Raw genomic sequence first — 23,466 nt, forward strand, 5'->3', positions numbered from 1 at the left:
GACCCGGAGTAATCTGCGGCCGCGAGCTGTTATATGCCATCATGACACGCATGGTGTTCTTTTTTATATATTAGAATGCAGCGCGAGCTGTGTGCTCGAGTCTTCCTGCCTGTCGGCTCTGCTGCTCCGCGATGATGTTCCAGCTTCAGCAGCCACATTAGCTACGGGTGCGTTCGTTAATATTAACTGTGCGGTCCGGAGTCACTGTGGCACAGACTGGACCGCTGGTGAACAGCTATTAGACCGGGCCGTTCAGGTGTTCAGAGCAGAGCTCCCTGTCGGAGCGCAGAGCGTGATGTGCACTGAAAAGTTTTTCTGTCGCAATATTATCGTTGAGCTAGCTAGCTAGCATACATTGTCACTAATGCTAACGTTAGCTTTAGCCTTCGTTTTCTAATAGTTTTTTTTTCATAGGCGATAAACGGAGGTGGTATAAGTATAGATCTTGTACTTGAGTAAAAGTAGAAGCACTCAGATATTGTACTAGAGTAAAAGTAGAAGTACTCAGATCTTGTACTTCATTAAAAGCAGAAATACTCAGATCTTGTACTTGAGTAAAAGTAGAAGTACTCAGGTCTTGTACTTGAGTAAAAGTAGAAGTACCAGAGTGTAGGAATACGGATACTCTGTTAGTAAAAGTACTGCATTCAAAATGTTCCTCAAGTAAAAGTAGAAAAGTATTCTCATCAAAATATAGTGAAAGTAGCGACAGTAAAAGTAGTCGTTGTGCAGATTGGTCCATTTCAGAATAATATATATGATGTGTTTTATAATGATTGATCATGAAAGTGTTCTCAATGCTGGTAAAGGTGCAGCTAGTTTGAATGAATTTGTATACTGCAGGGTAGCTTGTGGATTTACTCCAGGTGGAACTAAAGTCTGATTCAACACTTGATTAGATTTCACATCATTCATCCAGATCTGTGAAGTAACTAAAGGTATTAAATACATGTAGTGGAGTAAAAGTACACCATTTACCTATGAACTGTAGAAGAAGAACAAAGTAGCAAAACATTGAAATACTTAAATAAAGTACAAGTATCTCAAAATTGTACCCAAGTATAGTACTTGAGTTTATGAATTTAGTTACTTTACACCAGATGCCATAAAGATAGAAAGACTCAGCCTTGCACAGAGGCATGACAATAGATTTTCAAAATGCTCAACAGTGCTGCCAGCATTATAAACTGACTGCTACACAATTAAAATAAATGCTTTTATATATTTCTATTAGATGTGACTCTTTAGCGTTTCTGTTATTATTAACACTGCTGCTTTAGTTGTTTTGACTGCTAAAATCCTCTGTTATTCCTCATTTTAAAGCCGTTATTCCGTGGGGTCGGGGGGCTCGGGTCCTTGTCACCTTTTCCATACCTGATGAGTTTGCATCCCTGATAATACTTAGTAAGGAGGTCATAATATTTTTGACTCATGGCTGAAGTTAAGTTTCTCCAGCTCTCCCCAGGTTGGAAAAAAAATGCATCTCAAAATGCATCAGATTGATGCTTTAAAATATGGAATATTCAAAATGTTCTTCCGGGGGAGCATGCCCCCGGACCTCCCTAGAGGGATAATATCCTTGTCACCTTTTTCACCCCTGACCCGTTTTCATGACTGTGTATGCATCTTTCACTCGGGGCGCACTCTCTCAGAATACCTTGTGTTCTGTGAGATCTGTGTCTTTGAAGCTTCAAATAAATAACCAGAAAGACAACTCTGTCTGTTTCACCATTTATTGTTTGATATTTCTGACTTGTGTATCTCCACAGTATTGACTAGGTCTAAGATTTCCATAACATTAACTTATCTGTTTTACTGATACTTATTTGGTTGTTGAGTCATTGGTTTTTATTTGACGTGTTTTAGCCTCTTATATTTAATGTTGCCCACTTTTCTTGCCTTCCATGCACCATCCCTTTGCTGTTGTAACAACATATTTCCTGCTGAGGAACAAACAATGTTCAATACCCTAGACATAGCTGTCAGGGAAACAATCATAACTATAAACAAGATACCCTTATAGTACTTGTAATGAAAAGATCGCAATGTCGATCAAGTCAGGAAGTTCTCCCAGCAACATTGTTATTATTTGTTGAGTTTTCTATTGCATTTACAGGTTATATATTCCAAAAGTTAAACAAAGATATTGATAACAGATCCATATAGGGAGGCGTGTGGCGTAGTGGGTTGTCCGTAGGTGTTGGGAGACACTTCATCCCAAAGTGCTCTTCACTAGCAGGAACCACGCCACAACAATGTGATGTTTGTACGTTTATTGAAGTAACATGTGAATGATATGAGGGGGGTGAAGAGATGATCTGGGAGGACGAGCTGTGGTCCGTGCAGTGGGAGACTCAGAGTGGGGGTTCCGTCCCCGGCATGACCTGCGTGGGCTGATTACGGGCCCCCCAGACGATACCTGGGATTAAGGTGTTAGTATACGCAGTATATAAACGTGCACCGTTTAAATATAGATGGTGACGGGCAGAGGATGTTGGGAGGGAGGGATGTAGGGATGAGGGGATGAGGGAGGGAGGGATGTAGGGATGTTGGGATGAGGGATGTAGGGATGTAGGGATGAGGGATGTTGGGATGTAGGGATGTTGAGGGAGGGAAGAAGGGATGGGTGGATGTATCGCTCGGTGTGAGTCGGAAGGGGAACTGTATGGGTAGAAAGGGAGAGGGAGGGTGGGTTGAAAGGATGGAGACGAGCAGTGGCCGGAAGTTTTGCCGGATATAAATAGGGGTGGCCGTGGTTCGAGGCGGAGTTTTAGGCGTGGCCATGCTCCTGAACCTATGTTAACATTTTAACCTCATCTGTTGCCCACAGTATTGAGTGTGTGAGTCGCTTTGGATAAAAGCGTCTAACAAGTGGCATGTCATGTAATGTAAATATAGACATGCAGTACGTGTAAACAAGTGTTATCAGAACCGTATACAGCAGAATCATATTTATGAATAACTCATTCATGTTTGACAATCAGAGTCTACTTTCCAAATGCACCACAGGTTTCAAATATTCTTTTCTTGTGATGCATGGGCACTTCATGCTGTAGTGATGAAAGACAACACAAATAAAACAATAATTAGATTTTCAAAAGGAACAAATAAATAGAAATAGACTGATGACACCATCATAACATCCTCTCAGATTGACATGGATAATGACAATGAGAGACGCTGGGTTTTGGTGGTTATATTAAAGGTACTATGAGATTTTTTGATGAAGTTTTCTTTGTTCTAATTCATTGCTATAAGTGAATACATATATTCAAACACTGCTTTCTTGGTATGAATGTGTCAACAAGGACAGTTTAAGTATTGAGAGTGTTTTGCACGTTTCTTTTAATCTAATACTCAGTGTAATTTCTGTGTTTTATAATGTTGATGAAGAAATAGTTAATGCTAGATACCCACCTTTCTCTCTTTTGCATTTGCTGAATAGTTTGAGGTAGAGGTTTTCCAAAACTTTCCGGCAGGTAAAGAGCTGCAAAGGCAGAGACAACAGCCAGAGTCCCCAGTATGATATAAGGCAGGTACTCAAAAGATTCCCCTGAATAAGGAGAAGGCAAAATCAGGAAGAGGAAGATCCGGGGTCCGACACATGTGCACTATAAACATGTACAGGATGTGAAATCAGAGCATCCAAAAATATTAAAATGCCAGCTTATCTTCACAAATTCAATATGTTAAGATAGGATCACACAAATATCTACTATGAAGACGAGTTGACTCACTCAGCTGTAACAAAAAAGGTGCAAGGCAGTTTCCTATTCTGGAAACAGTAATGCAAACGCCTTCCGCTGTGTTCCTGAGCACTGTTGGGTAAAGCTCTGCAGTGTAGGCGTACATCAGGGATGTACCGCTGGTGATAACAAGTTTACCCAGCATCTCCAGAGCGACAGCCAGCTCTGATAAAGCTGAAACGCAAGAAATGGATTAACAACAGTGTTTTTTTATCAAATGTTCTCCTTTGCTTGAGTGACGGAGCGTCCACACTACAGCTCCAAAAATAGCTTGGAGCTGGGCGTGTCTGGAGCTTGGGGATTTTATTCAAGCAACACGGCCAACAACCAATCACATGAATCTCCCGCCCCCGACATACAAAGCAAAAAACCCCGGGGATTTTATGCGAGCAATATATATATAAACTCCCCAAACAGGCGAAAACCTACCAGTTTCCCCCACTGTCTCTGCCACCTCCCTCCATGCCTGGTTCCTCCGGTTTGTATCCCGGGAGGTGAAGAGGGTCTGGTCATACAAAACCGGGTGATTCGCTACGGCGATAGTTAGTTTCTCCTCCGACTTTTTTTGAAATATAGAAATGAACGGCGGGATATCTCTCCCAGCTTAGACGCGGTTTGATTGGCTAGTGCTTCAGCTGTCAGATTTTGGGAAACGGGATTTGATTGGCTGGCGCTGGCTACTCCGGCGTCCAGGCGACCAGAAGTTGAACAATGTTCAACTTCTGGTCGCCTGGGCCTGAGACGCCTCGCTCGGCTACCCACAATTCAGTTCGGCGAAAAAGCGCGGCTACGTGACGTCACCCCATTGAAAATGAATGGGCAGCTTGGAGCTGCTTGGAGCTTTCGACGCTGTAGTGTAGACGGGCCGTGACTCCAAAGCTTTATTCAAGTCCTCCTCTTTCTCTTAGCAATTATTCCACTTACAAAGCCTTCTTAAAAAGGAACTCTCTCTCTCTCTCACTATATATATATATATTAGGGCTGTCAAACGATTAAACATTTTAATCAGATTAATCACAGCTTAAAAACTCATTAATCATGATTAATCACCATTCGAACTATGTCCAAAATATGCTATTTATTTATGTATATTGTTGTGGGAATGGAAAGATAAATGAAAGCAGGCGGATATATCCATTTAACATACAGTATCTATGTTTATTATAACATTTTTCTGCATGTCAAAATGAAAGACAACCCACACACCTATCAATCATCAAACCGTGGGGTCTTAATTCATTACGTGTTGATTTCTATCAACGGGGGAGTACTTCAGGAAAGTCGACAGAGGGGGGGGGCTAGTGGAGTACTTCGTGACCACAGAGTGTGAATGTTGTGATCAGCTGTTTTAGCGCAGTTCTCCAGTGAGGGGGGGATCTCCCTCCGCAGCCGGTTGGCGTAGTTTTGGCACAGTTCCGTTGTACAGACCGACGTTAACAGCAGCCCTGTCTGTGCACACGGAGACCGACTCTGTCGTCCGGTGATCTAACCGCCTTCTGGAAAAGCTTCACAAGTACGTCGGTACGCAAATGCGCTTTGTGACACAAGTGACGGTACGCATTTCAGATGACGCACATAACCTGCGTACCAGTTATGTGCACCCCTGTACCAGAGCCATATTATTACTATTATATGGCTCTGCCCTATACTACAGCAAGAGTATTCTCCGTCAGGACTTCCTGCAACAACACCACGACGTTATCAAAGATGTTCTATTGAGAAGACGATCACTACGTGACAAAAGTTTTCAAAACCGTGGCTACTGAAATCAATCTGACTAACTGCTGTCTGTGCAATTTACTCCGCGCGAGTTGGCAGACTTTATTTTGCTTACTTTAACATCATTTCTCATGGTGGGGCTAAGCCATTTCTTGGTATGGGTGTAGCCTACCCCACTACCCCAGTCATACCCTGGCGCTGCCACTGGTGGCACGTATGGGGCGGGCCATTCTGCACATGCGTTAAATGCGTTAAATATTTTAACGCAATTAATTCAAAAAATTAATTACCGCCGTTAACGCGATAATTTTGACAGCACTAATATATATATATATATATATATCAAATTAACACCAAACCAAAATGTGCACATTTGGTGCTCGTAATATCAATAATTATGGTTTTAAATTCTAAGTGATGGCACGAGAAGTAAGTGGGAGGGAAGTGACCCCTAAGTCCCTTTCTTAATTCGGCATCATTTCTGGTTTGATCCCAAGAAAATCTCTCAATGAGGAAAAAGAAGGCCAGCCGGGTCCAGATGTATGTCTCCCCCTCTCATCATGTAATGTAAAATCGACGAGCTAACAGCGTTAGCCTGGAGTCAGATGGAATATTTGGAGTGCAGTTTACTTTGATAATGAGAACATGGCTGTACCAGGATATATCTAATGACAACATTTCCATCGAGCTTCACCACGTCTTCACCATGAGCCTGAGTGATCAGAGGGTCTCTGTGCTGTGGAGGACGCTCTACCTTGTTCCTGTGCTTAAGACGCCGCGTCCCAGTGGCTACTCTCATTGCACATTGTTACTCTTACCTCCTATGTTTGTATAAATAGTTATTGACTTTAGTCCAATATGGTGCACATGTAATAAAACATAACTTCCCCCCGGAATAAATAAAGCATTCTGATTGATTGATTGAACTGCTTACTTTCAGGCACCAGTTGAATGAGAAACAGAGACACTCCACCAAGGAGTAAGATAAAGATGACAGAGAGTCGACGTGGGAAGTATTTCAGTGCCAGCCAGCAGGACATGTAGGCTGGTACCTCTGCAGCTGCTGAGAGGAAGCAGCTGATGTAGGGGTTAGCATGAAGCCGGGATGTGTTCAGGGACAGGCCATAGTACCCAATACTCAAAGAGAACCTGGACATACACAGACCGAAGAGATGTTTGTTATTAGGTTATGAATATATTCAAAATGTATGATCCAATATGGTTATAGAGAGCTTTGTCAAATGGGGCAACTTCAATCATTAAAGCTCAATATGATCAAAACCAAGGAGCAGGTTGTGGAAAAAGAACACCATTGTAGGAAGTTGTAGCCATGACAGTAGACATTGCTACAAATATAGATGTTGCAGCTAATGTTACGAGTTTATGTTGTGATTTTTTAGTCTACCAACCACTAAAAAGGACTTAAGCCCACATAGCATCATTCTTCCATGTGCACACTCAATAAAACACAAACACTAATGGCAAGAGCTGAAATGCCAGATGCCAACCTACTCATCAGGACCGTTTAAGGGCCAAGTGCTTTGGAGGAGCCGAGGAGTTGTACCTGCATTCCAACTGTGGGTATGAATTTAGATCTCATTATCTTTCTTAATCAGACATCAATCTGTAAGAATCATCTGCTAAACTACTTTAATAGGTATGCCGGTGTGATCTAAAATTCAATATGATGGCTGGGGAGTTGTAATAAAGAACACTACTCATCACAGTAATGTGATAACTTCTTCTGCTAATGCATTACCTATTGAGTACATTCTGCTGTCTTTCCCCAACTGCTTCTCTTTACCAAGGAGCTTCACTTGGAGGTTTGGGACCAACTACTAGGAGTTACAAGTTCAGCAAAAAGGACATGAACCCTGTTCAGAGTGCATACTCACCACACCAGGCAGAGAATGACAGTCGTGCTTCTGACGCTTTGTGTCTTCACCAGGCTGATAACATTGAGGTGTTCCTGAAGGTCATCATCCTGCAAGATAATACAAACATATAAAAGCATCAGTTTTACCAGCAGCTAGTTATGTTTTAGCTAGTCTGTAACCTACCACTTTGGTGAAAAAGTAAAAATGTCGAACTGTAGGAAAAATAGCTATGACATTTGAAAAAGGACTGCTCTTTACAGAATAAATAGTACTATTAAAGTTGGCCTTAAGCATATCAATTGGCTCCTGTGTCTTTACAATCAGGGTTCGAGTTACGTGGGAGCCAATGGGAGCTGAGCTCCCATAAGGAGGGGCCTGAGCTCCCACGGACCCAGTGAAATCAAACATCTGTGGGGGTCGCTAATATACATTAACAACCATTATTTTGATCACAAATAATGCATTTTTCAATGTAATGAGTATTATTTACGTTAACGAGGTAAATAGGCAAACAAAAGAACTACGCATCGTATTCTGTCTTGAATGACAATATACCTGCACTTCACCTCTAAGGTGCGCAATAAAATATTGCGCAATCCATGCCTGTGAGGCTGTGAACGTGCTGCGCGCGCCCGAAGAATGAACCGCTACGGCCCGTCCACACAGCGGCGTGCGTTGACGCTTCACCATTCACTTTGAATGGGGTGACGTCACTTTTAGCCGAAATGCATCGTGGGAAGCGACGCGGAGCGTAGCTGGCGTGGCTCGCTGCAAAAGTTGAGCAATGTTCAACTTTTGACGCCTCGGCAGAAGCGTCAGCCAATCGAACCATATGCCAGTACAAGCTCTAGCCAATCAAACCGCTGCTTGTGTGTCAGGGGCGGGAGATTAATGTGATTGGTTGTTGGTCGAGTTTCAGACATGTCCGCCGGCAAGCGTCAACGCACGCCGCTGTGTGGACGGGCCGTTAGTATGGAGTCAGATTTGGGTCAATATTCTAGCGCGTAAAACAAGCTACTCACGAGCGGAAAATGTGCTTTTACACGCGCATAAAATGACCCTCGCGCGCAGATTAAACCCCCGCGAGCGGCTCTGCGCCCGCGAGCGAGAGAGACAGCCCTCTTGCTCGCTCGCGGGAGTGTCAGCCTCGCGGAGTCTGTCTACCCGCGCGTGAAAAGTTTCTGGCACTTTGGGGCGGAGCCACTGGACTTTGATTGACAGCTGCAAGGAAACCCGGAGTTGCCAGGTTTGATAAATGCCTGAACTACCAAGAGCCGAGGAGTGACGGCAGCAAAATCAGTTGGACGAGATTGAATGGTAAAGTTGTCCATATGTGTATATATAATTGTTGCATTTAAGTGATATATTGGTTGTAAAAAAAATGTGCTTGATACAAAAGGACATTCTTTATAACCAATTGCTTTATTATCACGCATTTGTAATATTTGTATGCTAGAACTTTTTGTATTCTTTTTGAAAAATAAAAAATAAATAGCTCACTTGTCATTCATTTTTATCCTTAATTATCCATCCAACACTGAAAAGGTGGTCCTTGTGAAGAGTCTCATCACTATATTCCCTCAGCTGAAAGTCATTTACATAGTTTGCTGAAGATTAAGTTTGTTTTAACCAAGGTATAAGGTTTTTTAGGTGTGATTTTATGAATTATATATTCTGTCAACATTTGATGAATTAGAAAAATATTAATGTTTTTAAATGTTAACAATTATTTTCTTAATGACATATTGTGCTAATGAAATCCTTGTAAATAAATGTCCAATGAATTTATTCTTGCATTCGATTTTTTGAATAAAAACCATATCCACCACCTGGTACTTCCAGTAATCGTCATTGACTCACAATGTGCAGATATAACACAATCAAATGTTAATTCTGGTTAAATATAACACAAAATGTGCAGAAATAACAAATGAGTGTGTTCATCTTGGTTACACATTTATGACACACAATGTGTAAAATGTGCACATTGTGTGTTAGGGGCATGCAACACATGTTGTGTGTAAAAATGATTTACACATAAATAAACACAACACGTGTTGTCCCTGAGCACACTCTGTAGGTGTGTTGAAATTCAACACATGTTGTGTCATATTTGACACATCCCTTCTAAGAGTGTACAGCAGACAGTAGCTAGCAATTTTCGACAGATACAGCCCACTCAAAAATATATTGTTTTATATAAAATAAATGTATATATATATATGCAATTTTCGACAGATACAGCCCACTCAAAAATATATTGTTTTATATAAAATAAATGTTCAAGCAAATTTTTTTTACAACCAATATATCACTTAAATGCAACAATTATATATACACATATGGACAACTTTACCATTCAATCTCGTCCAACTGATTTTGCTGCCGTCACTCCTCGGCTCTTGGTAGTTCAGGCATTTATCAAACCTGGCAACTCCGGGTTTCCTTGCAGCTGTCAATCAAAGTCCAGTGGCTCCGCCCCAAAGTGCCAGACACTTTTCACGCGCGCGTAGACAGACTCCGCGAGGCTGACACTCCCGCGAGTGAGCAAGAGGGCTGTCTCTCTCGCTCGCGGGCGCAGAGCCGCTCGCGGGGGTTTAATCTGCGCGCGAGAGTCATTTTATGCGCGTGTTGTTTTACGCGCTAGAATATTGACCCAAATCTGACTCCATACGTTATATCAACAGACATTCAAATATATTGACAAGATACACACATACATACTACGAGTACCGTAGGCTATCAGACGATTACCATGCCGCCCAAAAAAAGCCGACGGGGTCTACAAGCTAGTTTTGGTTTTCTCACAAAGAAACAAAAAACAGCTTTTGACAACCAAAATGCACCTGCTAGCCTGACAGCTAGCACTAACCTTGCTGCTACGGAGAATGCCGTCTTTGCTGATGAAAACAGACCACTTTGGGCTATTTTTTCTGCGCAAAGGTATGTGCGTGTCTGTCTGTCTGTCTGTCTGTCTGTGTGTGTGTGTGTGTGTGTGTGTGTGTGTGTGTGTGTGTGTGTGTGTGTGTGTGTGTGTGTGTGTGTGTGTGTGTGTGTGTGCGTGTGCGTGTTTGTTGGACCACGTAATTAGCAGTGAAGTCAGTCTCTCTCTCTCGTTTTATCTGCGAGAGCTAATTTTTGTATGTTCTTTAATTTGTATAGCTCTTACATTGTTATTGATTGTGTACGAGTTCATATGTTTGAGCATGCGCCGTATGTCCTGAAGTTGTGGAGAGAGTAAAACGTAATAAACGGAGGCGCTGTTTGTGACGCTCCACAAGTACAGAGTTCCTGAGTTTTTGTAATTAGGGCCTGAGCACGTAGTGCAAAGACCTATTGAAATCGTCAGTATTATTAGGGCCTGAGCACGTAGTGCAAAGACCTATTGAAATCGTCAGTATTATTATTCTTCTTTTACCGGTTCTGCACTTTCGACCTGTTTTTGAGGGGGTTACGACACTATTCATGTAGCGACATTTGGCAACGCCGCCAGGACCGGTGAAAATGTTAACATTCTGGATTCGATGGGTGAACATTGTTCAACTTGCTCTCTAGCGCCACCTGTGTAAATTCAGTGTTTCGAAAAATTTACAAAGTCACAGCGTAAGTCTGACGGACCTGAAATGTTGCACACTTAGCCGGGTGGAGCAGCTCTACATATTATCCTCTCATATCCCGAAGCTCCGCCTACTTTGATTTGTTTTAAATTAGCATAATGTGAAAAACATTGAAATATTAACTTAAATTCCAATTTCTTGATTTTCCAAACCAAACTTAGTGCACAGCATCAATGGAGGGGCAGACACATTACTGTATAAAATGAGCACGAGGTGTGGAAAAATGTGGCCGACATCAATCAAAACGTAAAATATATCCAAATATCACAGATTTCAGTGGATAGGTTCAGTGTGTCTTGGGGAATAGGCACAACAAACAATGTTCATTTCGAACAATAGGGGGCGCCAAAAACACAACTAATTTATATCTCAAGAACCGATGGACTAAAAAAATATATATTGTCATAGACATACTGGCAGGGTGAGTATAAACTTAGATTTAAAGGGTTGCAACCAATGAAAAATGTGGGCGTGTCCTATTCAGTTTTTTCTCGAAATCGAAGGGTTAAAAAATGTACCGAGCCATAAGTAGGGGAAAAAATGAGTTACGGCCTTTAAATTCGGAACGCATGTCACGGCCTACAACCTTCTCCAGACTGCCACAAAATCGCTAAAATGACTTTTGGACGCAAAACTTGGAACACACGTCACAACCCACGTCTTTTTCCAGACTTTACAAAAAAAAAGTACATTTTTGTACACCACCTCAGTAGCGCCCCTTATTGTGCGATAGTCACATATAGTTTCTCCAAACTACCCCAATCTTGCCACAGACATTACTGATGGAATTGAGGACATATTTCAAAATAGCTTCCATTAGCCCCGCCCCCTAGAATGTCGGCCATTTTGAAATATCGGTGTTATTCATGCATTTTAAGCGCTTTTTCGCAAACACCTCCTCGGGAAAAGATCGGAAAAATTCCAGTCCAGGACAAGTTAAGCCCATATCCAATATGATGTTAAATTGCGAATAAAATAGTTGCTAGCTCAATCGGGGCGAACGTAGGCTAACAGAGAATGTCCCATTTCTGTACCATATTCTGATATTTTTCCAGATATTCACGAAACGCTGTATACACATTACTATTATGATGGCACACACATTTACCAGCAACAGCTCTGCTTATTAATTTCCCACATTAACCATAAACACCCAATACATATAAAACTCCTAAACAATGTATGGTGAAATGTTTTCCATCTTTGTTTTTCTATCTACGACTACAAACAGTCGTGCAGAACAGTAACACATCTTTCTATGCAATACAATAGAACAGTATGTGTTCATAGCCAATCCATGATTTAATGAGTATTTCCTTTGTGCCAAGAGCTGATTTAGTATATTGCATCAACAACCTTTTCAATTAAATTGACAATTCTTTTGTGTAATTAATAGTGTGTGAAACCAGGCAGAGTGAGTGACATGGTGTTCATTTCCACTATGCCAAAGCAGTTTACAGTTGCTGATGGTGTAAGGTAATATATATTGTCCTAAGTAATTGTAGCTGTGTTCAAAGGAGTACACGTTACAAGGCCGTGCGGGGGGAGATGCCAGACCCAGATGTCCTCAAAGTCAGCGAGGTATACAAGGACCTCTCAGCAGACATCTCACCATGAAAAAAAACGAATGGCTCACTACTCAACTCAATCTTGTGCACAGAGCCTATAGAACACACCGGCTCTTAGCTCCGGAATCCGCTTCATTTCCAGCTCCAAAAAATGGTCGGTCCAGAGGCAAGAGCTTTGGAGCTAAGAGGCGACGTCGCTTACGTCTCTCTTACGTTGAGGCGTGCAGGAAACTAAACCCACCTCCCCTGAACATGGGTCGACTGTCATGCCTGCCTACAAGCAGTAGTGCCTATAAACACACTTTATAAAGTCAGGCAACACTAACCAGGCTTCGTGTGATTCTGTTTATTTGTACCTTACTTTGACCATCCGTTCACTGTTATCGATCATTGTGGAGAGAGGCAGACGTGTTGTTTTGTATCATTGCAGCTATCGGATGCAAGTAGTCAGTTTAGCTTCGGTTGCTATGCTAACATCACCCGTTTTATACCAGAGAAACTTTCATAACAGCGTTGTGATACCAAACAGTGTCAATTCAGACTGACACACATTCACTTAGGCTAAGGGGAACTGGGGATATGCATCAGCTGCTTGTGTGAGTCGGACAGTGAATACTTTAGAGCGGCCGCTGCAGTGTGAGCTAACCGGGAGCTAACGGGAGTATAAACTCCCGTGGAAGAGCAGCACTGCAGCGGTCGGTAAATGCTGCAGAAACACATTAATAAACAATGAACCACGGCACTCTGGAGCAAAGTATAAGGTTAGAGAAGTCGTTATTCAATTTATTCTGGCTTCATGTGATTAAAAGCAACACGATCATCGACCCGACGCAGTTGTTGTTGTTGTTGTGAGCGCCGTAATGGTTTCCGTTGGGGAGCAAATCAGCTATGTAAACGGTGACGCCATGACGCAGCAGGGGCAGCTCTGGGGCGCCAGTGGGCGGTGTGAACAGAGCGGGAGCTGAAAGGGGAAACCGGAGCTGAACCAGAAAAGCTCCCGCTCGGAGCTAGAAAGGGAAAAGCGCTGGTGTGAAAGCCGCATTATTGTTTGTGATTGGACAGAGCCAGCCAGAGAAGCACTGCTGTGATTGGTTGTTTTTGCTGCCAATCAAGAAATGACTTTGTGATTGGCCCAACACATCAGCCGTTAGCTGTTAGCACACACTCAGAGCTCACAGCTCCTCATATCTGTTCAGAAACTGGACAAAAATGTAAGATATGCAAAACACAGACTGTCTATGTCATGGCGAATACAGTCGCTGCTTTATTTATGTCTGTATGATGTTGTTGTGAGTGTGGACAGAGCAGCTACAGGTTAGTTTAGCCTGATCGATCCGATCCGAGATCCGGCCCGCCCCCTCTCCAGCGTCTTTTTTGAATCACAGGAGTAAACACAGAATTAATGCTTTATTAATTCATGGTTTTTAAGGGGCTTATCTCCATGTAAATACTATGGTAGACTACCCAATATTCGCATCGCTCTAATCGCTTGAGTTTCACCGCGGCTGTCAGCTGTGTTTGCTCCTGTCATTCAAACAAGACGCGCTAGAGAGGGGGCGGGAAGTATCTCCATGTAAATCCTATAGGAGATACCAACTACAACAAAATGAACATATTTGACAGTGATTTAATTGTAATACACGTTTCAAAGTGATGCCGAAGTAATTACATACTGATAACGGTTAGTAAAAACCATGAATTAATGCTTTGACAAGTCTGCAGACAAGACGGCAGGCGAAAAGCTTTTAAAATGCGTGTTTTCAGAATGGAATCGGATCCATCAGGCTAAACTAACCTGTAGCTGCTCCGTCCACACTCACAACAACGTCATACAGACATACATAAAGCAGCGACTGTATTCGCCATGACATAGACAGTCTGTGGTTTGTACATATTTAACTTTTGTCCAGTTTCTGAACAGATATGAGGAGCTGTGAGCTCTGAGTGTGTGCTAACGGCTGATGTGTTGGGAGGGACCGGTTTGGACATATTGCGCTGTCAGACGTTGACCAATCACGAAGTGTCATTTCTTCACTGGCAGCAAAAACAACAGAAGTGCTGTCTGGCTGGCTCTGTCCAATCATAAACAAGAAGTGTTCTCCCTAAAGGAATACCCTTTCCGTCCAATGTGAAATGCTGTGGTGTTTTCTGAAATGCTGTAGCGTATTGTGAAATGCTGTGGCGTTTTGTGAAATGCTGTTGTGTTTTCATTTTAAGTCATATGCTAATAATAACCAATACACAGCTTCAATTATTACTTTACTTACCTTGACCACATAACAGCTGTATTGAAGGTTTGCTTTTTGATCAATAAACACAACAACAAAAAGCAAACTCTACTGGTATGGAACATACATGGCCTAATATCCAGAGGAGATGCGTTTATTGAGTAAACAAACAGTCAAGGGCAGAACGTCTGCACACCGCACGCCACGGTTCACCTGTTAAGCCCGAAGGTCCCCGCCGGCGGAGACCCTGTTTTTTTTTCTCGACACTGTCTCAGGGCATCTTAATATTTAAAAACCTATCAATGTGTTATACCAGATTAACGAGAAGAATCTCAGCTAACTGACGATAAGAACCATTTTTACCGAAACAAAACAAAAGTGTCACAAGAAGCGTTAGCATTAGCCCTTAGCTAAAACGGGCAGATGCTACTTCCGGTGCTAACTAGCAAAAACGATCTTTAAAACTTAATATTTTCTGCACAAACTACATATCTGAAAGCTGATACTCCACAGATTATTTTTTTTATAAGTATCATCACTGTAGGACACAAACTCACTGAGCTATCAGCCAGAACAGAGAAGAAAAAAAACAACAGTTTTCAAAACCATAACAATAATTATGTCTTACTGTTGCTGTTTTGTGATCAAAGCTCTTGTTCAAGGGAATAAAAACGCTGTTTAAGGTTAATCCAATGTCTCTTAGTCACTTTAGAATTGTTCCTGATAATCTATCATTACTTTCATGGCAGCAGAGTAGGTATAAAGTTTCGCAGTCCCGAGCTAATGCTGTCTCACATGCTGTTTACGCAAACCTCTCTCTACTTGACGTAAGTGTTTAGTGGGGCTTACTAACTGTCACTCGATTCTATTGGCTCTAACGGTTCATAAAAGGTGTCAATCGACCAATGGGTTCCAAAGATATGATCCTGCGTAGTATAAACTACGCCTGCTCCGGCTCCATTACGCAGCCAGAAGGGAGAGCTTCACCACCGAGGCGAGCAGGTGCTAGAGATGCTAGCTGACGATAGCGGGGCTATGATCCTACCAGATGACTCTTCGTCGGATGATGAAGATCTCCTCCAGCCAGACCTGGATCCGGACAGTAGTGACTCGGATGTTGAACTTCCACCACGGGAAAGGTATGTAATCTCTCTGTTTTTATATATTACTTATGTGTTTGGTGGAACTGCGTCACAGTGCTAGCTTAGCCAAGAAGCTCCAGGAATTATTAGGCAAAATGCTAAATAGTTTTACTTGTCTTTTTGGAGTTACATTTTCTAAATGAATGGCCAGTGAATTAATATATACATGCGTTTACTTATTTATTTGGTGTAATATTATTCATTTATAGTCCAATATTATCCTTTTTATATATTACTTTTGTGTTTGGTGGAACTGCATCACAGTAGGCACATTCACACTGAGGTACTTTTCCCACAAAGGTTCATGCGAACTTAGTTCATGATCGCGTTCACACCAAAAAGAGCCGGTACTAAAATTAGTTAATGCGAACCTTTTTACCCCCTCGAAAGTCCCTGCTAGAGAGCAGGGACTGCTAGAGAGCAGGGACTTTCGAGCGGCTCTTTTGTGAGAAAAGAGCTATATGTCTGATTGGCTGGGCGGATTGCAAACCACGCCCCGTAAAACTCCCAAAAAGTTTTGTGAAGCCGCCATTTTATTATCCTCGCATTAGCATTAGCATTATTAGCATTAGCCCAGCGCAGAAACGCAGAGAGACTAACTTATGGCAACACAAAATAAAACATGGGAGCGGTGGAGATGAGGAGGTGTCGGCGTTCTGGCGATTTACTCGGAAGGCTTCAGTAGGACTTTTTCCGGTGTGAACGCGATCTCTACTTGGTTCATGCCAGAGATGTTCACAAGTATTTTTTTGCAAGTCCAAGTCTCAAGTCTTTGTGGGGTGAGACTTGATCAAGTCTCAAGTCTTTGGTCACGAGTCCAAGTCAAGTCTCAAGTCTCTAAAAAAAATAAAAGCCTCATGTCTCTTCTGGTTGTAATAAGCCTTCTATTGTCTTAGTTGAACCTAATTACAAGCGGTACAGCCGCAGGTGTGCTGCCGGACGCTATTGTGTTACTACGAGGTAGTAACAGAGGCGCGCACGTCTGCGTAATGAGCCCGGCTAAAATAACTGGATGGCTTACCTGCCTGTCAGCCTTCCATCTGGGCACAAACTTATCTCGTGCCCTCATTGGTCATGTGCGCGTTCGTGTGTGTTGTAGGGGTGCAACAACTAATCGACTTAATTGATTAAAATCGATTACCAAATTAGTTGCCAACTAATTCAGTCGTCGATTCGTTGGTGACGTCATCACGTGCGTTTTACGCGCCGTTAAGCTACAACGTTATCGGTACTGGAGACATTTAAAAAATATATGTCATGTATTATTGATACAAAAACATTATATCGCAGTCTTAGTGTGGCCAGCTCGTTTTTAATATGTAAAAAGACAAACAAATGCGTCTATGGTGTATTTTCGATCAGACGAGATCTCTGTCCCTGGTCTGTGTGGGCGGGGCATGTTTACAGACACGCGGCTGCTACATGCAGCAACACACTGCGGAGAGAACGCCGCTCCGAGGTGTGGTTAAACTTTACCCATCTCGATGCTCGTTGCAAAGTGCAATAAGTGTTTATCATGTAAGGGCGGTAACACGAGCAATTTGTCTAAACATTTAGCAAAAGTGCTCCACATTCAGACGGAGGAATGCACCGGGTTCGACTGTCTTTCTAGCAGCTCTGTAGCCCCGTCCACGAGTAACGTTTTCACGTCAGGTGTTATGTATGCTAGCAGCAACACACGGAGTTAACTCAATTATATAAACATGGGGTAATGATTTGAGGTAACTGAATTAGTTAGTTTGTTAAAGTTTCAGCTATTCTGTTTACAATTCTGTTATCCCATTATTTATTATTTGCTAAAACACTGTTGTTTCTTTTGATGTGAAATATTATTTATTTAATTTAAATGAAAAGCAATGTTCATTTTGTAAACAATTTGTTTAGTTAATTTAATAATATGTATTTTTTAATCAAGTATTCATCTTTATTGTCTTCATTGTTAGTTTCCACATGCCTAAAACAACCTCAAGCTAAATCTAAAAGTTGATGGCTAAATAAAAGCGTTTGAGAAATTGTGCAAGGCATAATAGTCCGAATAGTCGATTAATCGTTTCATTAATCGATAGATTAATCGACTATCAAATTAGTCGTTTGTTGCAGCCCTAGTGTGTTGGAGGAGGGGCTCTGTAAGGAAGTAGCAGCCTCTAGCAGATTATCTCCGGTTGTGTATTTTCAAATTCTAGCGATCTCGAGCCGGTTTCTCTCAAATGTACCTACCCCACCTTTAATACGCCAAAAATAGAAAACACAATGATTGTTCACGAGTCCCAACACACAAGTCCAAGTCGAGTCTGAAGTCTTTTGGTCACGAGTCCAAGTCAAGTCTGAAGTCTCTGTGTGTGCGACTCGAGTCCGAGTCGCAGACTCGAGTCCCCATCTCTGGTTCATGCGAACTAAAGAGTTCGCATGAACTAAGTTCGCATGAACCTTTGTGGGAAAAGTACCGCAGTGTGAATGCGCCTAGTGTTAGCTTAGCCAACAGGAATGATTAGCCAAAATGCTAAATAGTGTTACTTGTCTTTTTGGAGTTACATTTTCTAAATGAATGGCCAGTGAATGAATATATACATGTGTTTACTTATTTATTTGGTGTCATATTATTCATTTATAGTCCAATATTATCCTATAAGTATAAGCCAGTGAATTAATCTAATCTCTTTGTTTTTCCACATTTGTTAGATGGGGTGTGACCCCAGCAGGACAAAGCCTCACACCCAGAAGACTTTCAGGGAGCAGCTTGCTGCAGGATTGTTGGAGTTTGCTGAAGGCCCTGCTGAAGGCCCTGCACCTCCACCACCCCCTCCTCCACCACTCGCATGCATGCCCGAGTATTATGGGAAGATGCCACCAAGGTCAGGAAGAACTGCAGGAGGTGCCTAGATGCTGGACTCAAAAGGGTGAAGACACCGGTGTACTGCAGGAAGTGCCAGGTCCCTCTGTGCTTCACTGTCAACAAGAACTGTTTCAGGGAGTGGCACGACCTAAATACTGGAACATTCAGGTAGGTATAAAGTTCAGGTAGGTATAACGTTTTGCGAGTGTTTATTTAAAAACAATTACTTGTTGTTTTTATATACCTAGTGTGATTTTATTGTATAGTACATTGGTAAAAGAAATTGTTTTTACATGCCTATAGTGTGTTGGTAAAATGTTTGAAATAAATCTGCCCCAGTTGGAGTCAAATGTCACTTATGTTTCCGTATTTTTTATTGTGCAAGTACACTTACACACAATGACCTACAGTGTAGTTTATTGTATAGTGCGTTGGTACATACACACACATCCCCACACAGCTACACACACCTACACATACCCACACAGCTACACCTACACATACACACCTACACACATACACACACCTACACTTACAGACACCTAGTACACACACTCACACATACAAAAATATATATAAACAAATTATTTAAAAAAAAAAAGGAAATATATATATATTTTTTAAATATTTGTTGTTGTTATTTTGGGTGGAATGAATACCTATAGTGATGATTCAATGTAATACAATGATTTTTATAGTCTGGTACCTGAAAAAGGTCAAATGTGCCCAAAGCTTATTCCGCCTGGACTTTATTTTCATAAACCTCTCTAAAAAGGTCAAATGTCACTTGTTTTGCCTAAATCTTGATACAGGGTACTTATTATGTTATAGTTTGGATTCCTAAAGCTTTTAGGCTACTAACCCATCATTCAAGGTTGGTCTTCACTATAAGTAAGGTTTTCTTTAGGCGGAGACAGGAATTTACATTTTTTTGCTATGTTCCATCTGAATTTACTCTGACACAGAACAATCTATATTGATTCTGACACTTCCACATCCAACTCACAGATGTAACCTTGATTTGATAAAATTCATATAAACCTTTTAGAAGTGAAGTTATGGTCATTTGTTCTGGGAATGTCATTTTCGAGCCTGAAACCTGAAAAACAGGCTCAGGGTTTAACAGGTTAAGGCTCCTCCAGACAGCCTCCGCGATAATCGATCGTCGACGAGCCTTTACAGAAATGTGTTTTCCTTCGAGGTGGCGAGCCCACATACGTTTCCCGGTCGCTGCCGGAAGACCTGGGACTCCGGGACGCGAAATTATGAACGGCTCATTTCAGAGGACACGCGCGCATCTGCTTGACGCCGGGACGACCGGCGACCCTCCCCTACAGGCGCTCGGACGCGAAGGCCCGCCCACAACTGCGTGCACGTCTGTGACCGCAGTTTTAATTATCTTTGAAGCCCTAACACATCAGACACTAATTGTATACTCGCAAGGGTGTGCAATATATACCCTCAGTTGGAGTCTGCACCCCCAAGGTGCGCAATACATTATTGCGCAATCTGTGCCTGTGACTGCGTGCGTTAGTTTTAAAGACCCCCATAGAGCTCAGTTTATATCTCGAACCCTGTTCACAATCCTATTCAAGTCAGACTCACATGTGCACTGTAATCTTTAAAGATGACCGTTGGAGCCTCAACTCTGTTTGTCTTAGCCGCCTTTCTCACTATGGCCTCGGCCTCCTCCACTCTTCCCTGAGAGAGCAGCCAGCGAGGAGACTCCGGGATAAACCTTCCTCAGCATTAAAGACAGAAAAAAAAGTTAACCAGTGGGTTTAACATATAAAACAAAAAGGAAGATTAAGTTAGAATATTTTGGGGAAATAACCAAATTGTTGTGACATTTTGCCGTTATAAGTACAACTTACCACCAGAAAGGGATGTAGAGCACGCCAGGTAGAGAGATAGCTAACAAGAGAGATTTCCAGTCCCTTAAAAAAAAAGCTACGAGAGGCAGAATCATGTAGCCAATGGCATAGCCCAGACACACACCCATAGATGAGAATATGACCCGAACATCGCCAGTCAAGATCTCAGTGCCTGTAGACAAAGAGAAATGTATGATGGAAGCAAGATGTACACGGCAAATATATGCATATCATTCAGAATCAGACATGTCTTTAAATAGTACTTTTCTTTGTTACAAGAGCATTTACCCAAAACAAAACCAGATACATAGTTGGATATCTGTCCCAAACCATTGAAGAAAATGAGGATGGTGAAAACCGTCCAAGAAGGTGAAAAAGCTTGACAGAAGGAAAAAGTTGTCTGAACTGCCATGGTGGTGAAGAAAACAGGCTTTCTTCCAAACCTAGAGGGAGAAATCCAGATGATAGAATACAAATTATACAAAATAACATACTAAATATAAACAAGAAATGTTTCATCAACTGGATGCATTATGTACCAACATAAAACTTTACAATAAGTGACGTAATACTGAGGAAAACGCCTGTTGGATTTGTAGATTTCTGTACCTGTCTGACAGCTGTCCTGAGATGAAGGATCCAACAAGAAATCCCAGGAAGCAAGCTGTGGAGGTGAACGGTTGCTTCCACTGATCACTGCACACCAGGTCAAACTGGAATATCCATACATGAAAAATGTATCAATGAATACAATGACCAAAGGAATCCATGTCAAAAACAACCTGATGAATACAAGTACAATATTCAGTAGCTGACTAGGATGCTATACTTAACAGCTCCGTGATAGAATGGTTATCTGTTTGAATGTATAACCATTTTGTCAAAGCTGCAAATGGTAGTATGTGAATGTGCATGGTGTGGGGGAAACTGCTGTGTAGCAATGCAGGAGGAGTCACCGACTCAAAAGGAGACACGGGGAGAGCTGGAGCTTTGACGTCAAACACTGATGGCTTTATTTAGGAGCTTCGGCCGGAGAATTCACAAAACAAGTCCAAGAGCCAGAGGTTCTGACTTCACGGTAGAGTTGCCACGTCAAATCTGAAGAACTCACCAGAACTACCCCAGACCCATGTGTTTAGCTAGTTCAGAGAGAATAATCAACATAGAATCATAACACCTCTATCAGCTGACGCCAACAGGCAGGAGCAGGGAGACAGAACCCTGAGAGCACAGCAGCCAAGGTTACAGGTGCGTGTGCTCAGTCAGGACAGTTCGAACTGATGAACTGGGTCAAAGTTATGGGCTTTGGAAAATATTTCCCCAACAGTTATTTCCCCAACACATGGTATTTGTAGAATTGTATCCTTTTATCAAAGGAATTCTCTATCATAGCATAGGACATGAAGAAAAACAACAGCTCAAACATCCTTTAAACAGGATTAACTGGGAACATGTTCTTCTTATCACCCATTAATCAGTTTAAACAGGTTATTATTTTACATTTTGAATGGCCTTTCCAGCTTCCCTTGGTGAGTTCAGGCCATCTTTTTTTAAATTAGCATATAGTCTTATGAGAACATGACTAGCCCTTCATATGTGTACAGAGATCACCTTGTAACTTGTCACCTATTTAGTCCATAGATCTAAAATTCTAGAAATGTTAAGAATAGAGTCTGCTCTCTACAGCTGAAACTATAGGGACACACACCTCAGAGACCAGAGTAGACTGGTAGATGTCTTTGCTGTAGCTCCACCCGTCCACACAGCCCTCCTGCTCCAGGTCGGTGAGGTTGACGTCCCTGCCAGGAATGAAGCCCTGAGCAGAGAGGTTTCTGACCACATCCAGCCTGTACCTGCTGCATCTGCTCTGCTCCCGTTTCCCATTCACCACCTAACAGTCACATTAACGTTATTACTGTTATAAGCAAACATGTAATCAAAACGAACCTACCCATGTCAAGTGTGGTGCCATACCGTGTAATAAAAGAGTAGCATATTTATACTTTTTACTCACTACATTTATTTTACAGACTTAGTTACTGGTCACTTTGCAGATTTAGTTTTAAATTAATATGTTATTATAGGTTAAGTTAGCCAGTGTGTGTATAAGACAATTCAAATAAACCCCACCTTTACCAAGTCCAACATTGAAGTTATGAACATATCAAAACATGAATAATGATAATACAATTATATAAACTATATGGTGCTTATTTGTGTCATTCTGTATGGAGGAGTACTTTTACTTTTGGTACTAAGAGTATATTTTGATGCTAATTCTTCTGTAGCTTCACTGAATGCAGCCCTGCAGAGTATTTGTATTTGTTTACTTCAGTAAATCATCCGATTTATTTTTCCACCCCTGGATTCAACATTATGGCATTGACAACCGTGTCCTTGCATGACCTTTTCCACCACAGTCCAAAGTATAGAGACTAACTGATCACTTGATTCCTTTAACTTTTTACATGCTGCACATCTGAACAAAAGACAAACAAACAAACAAATTAACATTTTGTTTCTGGTTTGGCTAGTGTAAGAATTCATAATGAGGGAATAAAACTGCTACATTCTTCATATTTGTATTACCTCTATCGGGATGATTGCATCGTGCCAATCTTGAGTCAGGTTTTCCTCAGGAATCAGGCAGTGGTGTCTGGGAATGTCTGTCAGGAAGACAACAGAGAAAGCGCCCAATCCATTGGGCACGATGCTGGCACTGAGCAGGAAGAAGACAACCTGCTGGAAACGTCCCCACTGACCCAGAAAAGCAGTGGACTCATCGTAATCCTTCATAGCCTGAGTATTAAAGGTGGGGTAGGTAAGTTTCAGAAACCGGCTCGAGTGCACTAAAATTTGAAA

General features: G+C 41.8%; 1 protein-coding gene across 2 annotated transcripts; it reads right to left on the reverse strand.

Moving 5' to 3' along the window:
• Positions 1-2,258: 2,258 nt before the first annotated feature.
• On the reverse strand, positions 2,259-23,466 carry LOC117458137 (organic cation/carnitine transporter 2-like). Of its 2 annotated transcripts, XM_034098407.2 has the most exons (11): positions 23,194-23,466; positions 22,313-22,495; positions 21,214-21,317; positions 20,893-21,047; positions 20,605-20,776; positions 20,336-20,468; positions 7,361-7,449; positions 6,400-6,614; positions 3,738-3,920; positions 3,418-3,553; positions 2,259-3,050 (listed from the first exon to the last, which is right to left on the reverse strand). In XM_034098407.2, the coding sequence occupies exons 1-11, from the start codon at positions 23,398-23,400 to the stop codon at positions 2,981-2,983; spliced, it is 1,647 nt and encodes a 548-aa protein (XP_033954298.1). In that variant the 5' UTR covers positions 23,401-23,466; the 3' UTR covers positions 2,259-2,980. The 2 variants fall into 2 exon arrangements, with proteins under 2 accessions (XP_033954298.1, XP_033954299.1); XM_034098408.2 differs by lacking the exon at positions 3,738-3,920 and having other exon boundaries at positions 23,194-23,465.

This window comes from Pseudochaenichthys georgianus, chromosome 14 (genome assembly GCF_902827115.2).
Source record: "Pseudochaenichthys georgianus chromosome 14, fPseGeo1.2, whole genome shotgun sequence".
NCBI classification, from domain to species: Eukaryota; Metazoa; Chordata; class Actinopteri; order Perciformes; family Channichthyidae; genus Pseudochaenichthys; species Pseudochaenichthys georgianus.

Bases quoted from the DNA above. Each gene is read 5' to 3' on its own strand.
- LOC117458137 (XM_034098407.2), bottom strand. From the start codon at position 23,400: ATGAAGGATTACGATGAGTCCACTGCTTTTCTGGGTCAGTGGGGACGT. The intron at 20,469-20,604 runs GTAAGTTGTACT...ATGCTGAGGAAG, and splicing joins CTCTACATCCCTTTCTGGTG to GTTTATCCCGGAGTCTCCTC. The intron at 7,450-20,335 runs GTGAGTCTGACT...ATTATCTTGCAG, and splicing joins TTAAAGATTACAGTGCACAT to GATGATGACCTTCAGGAACA.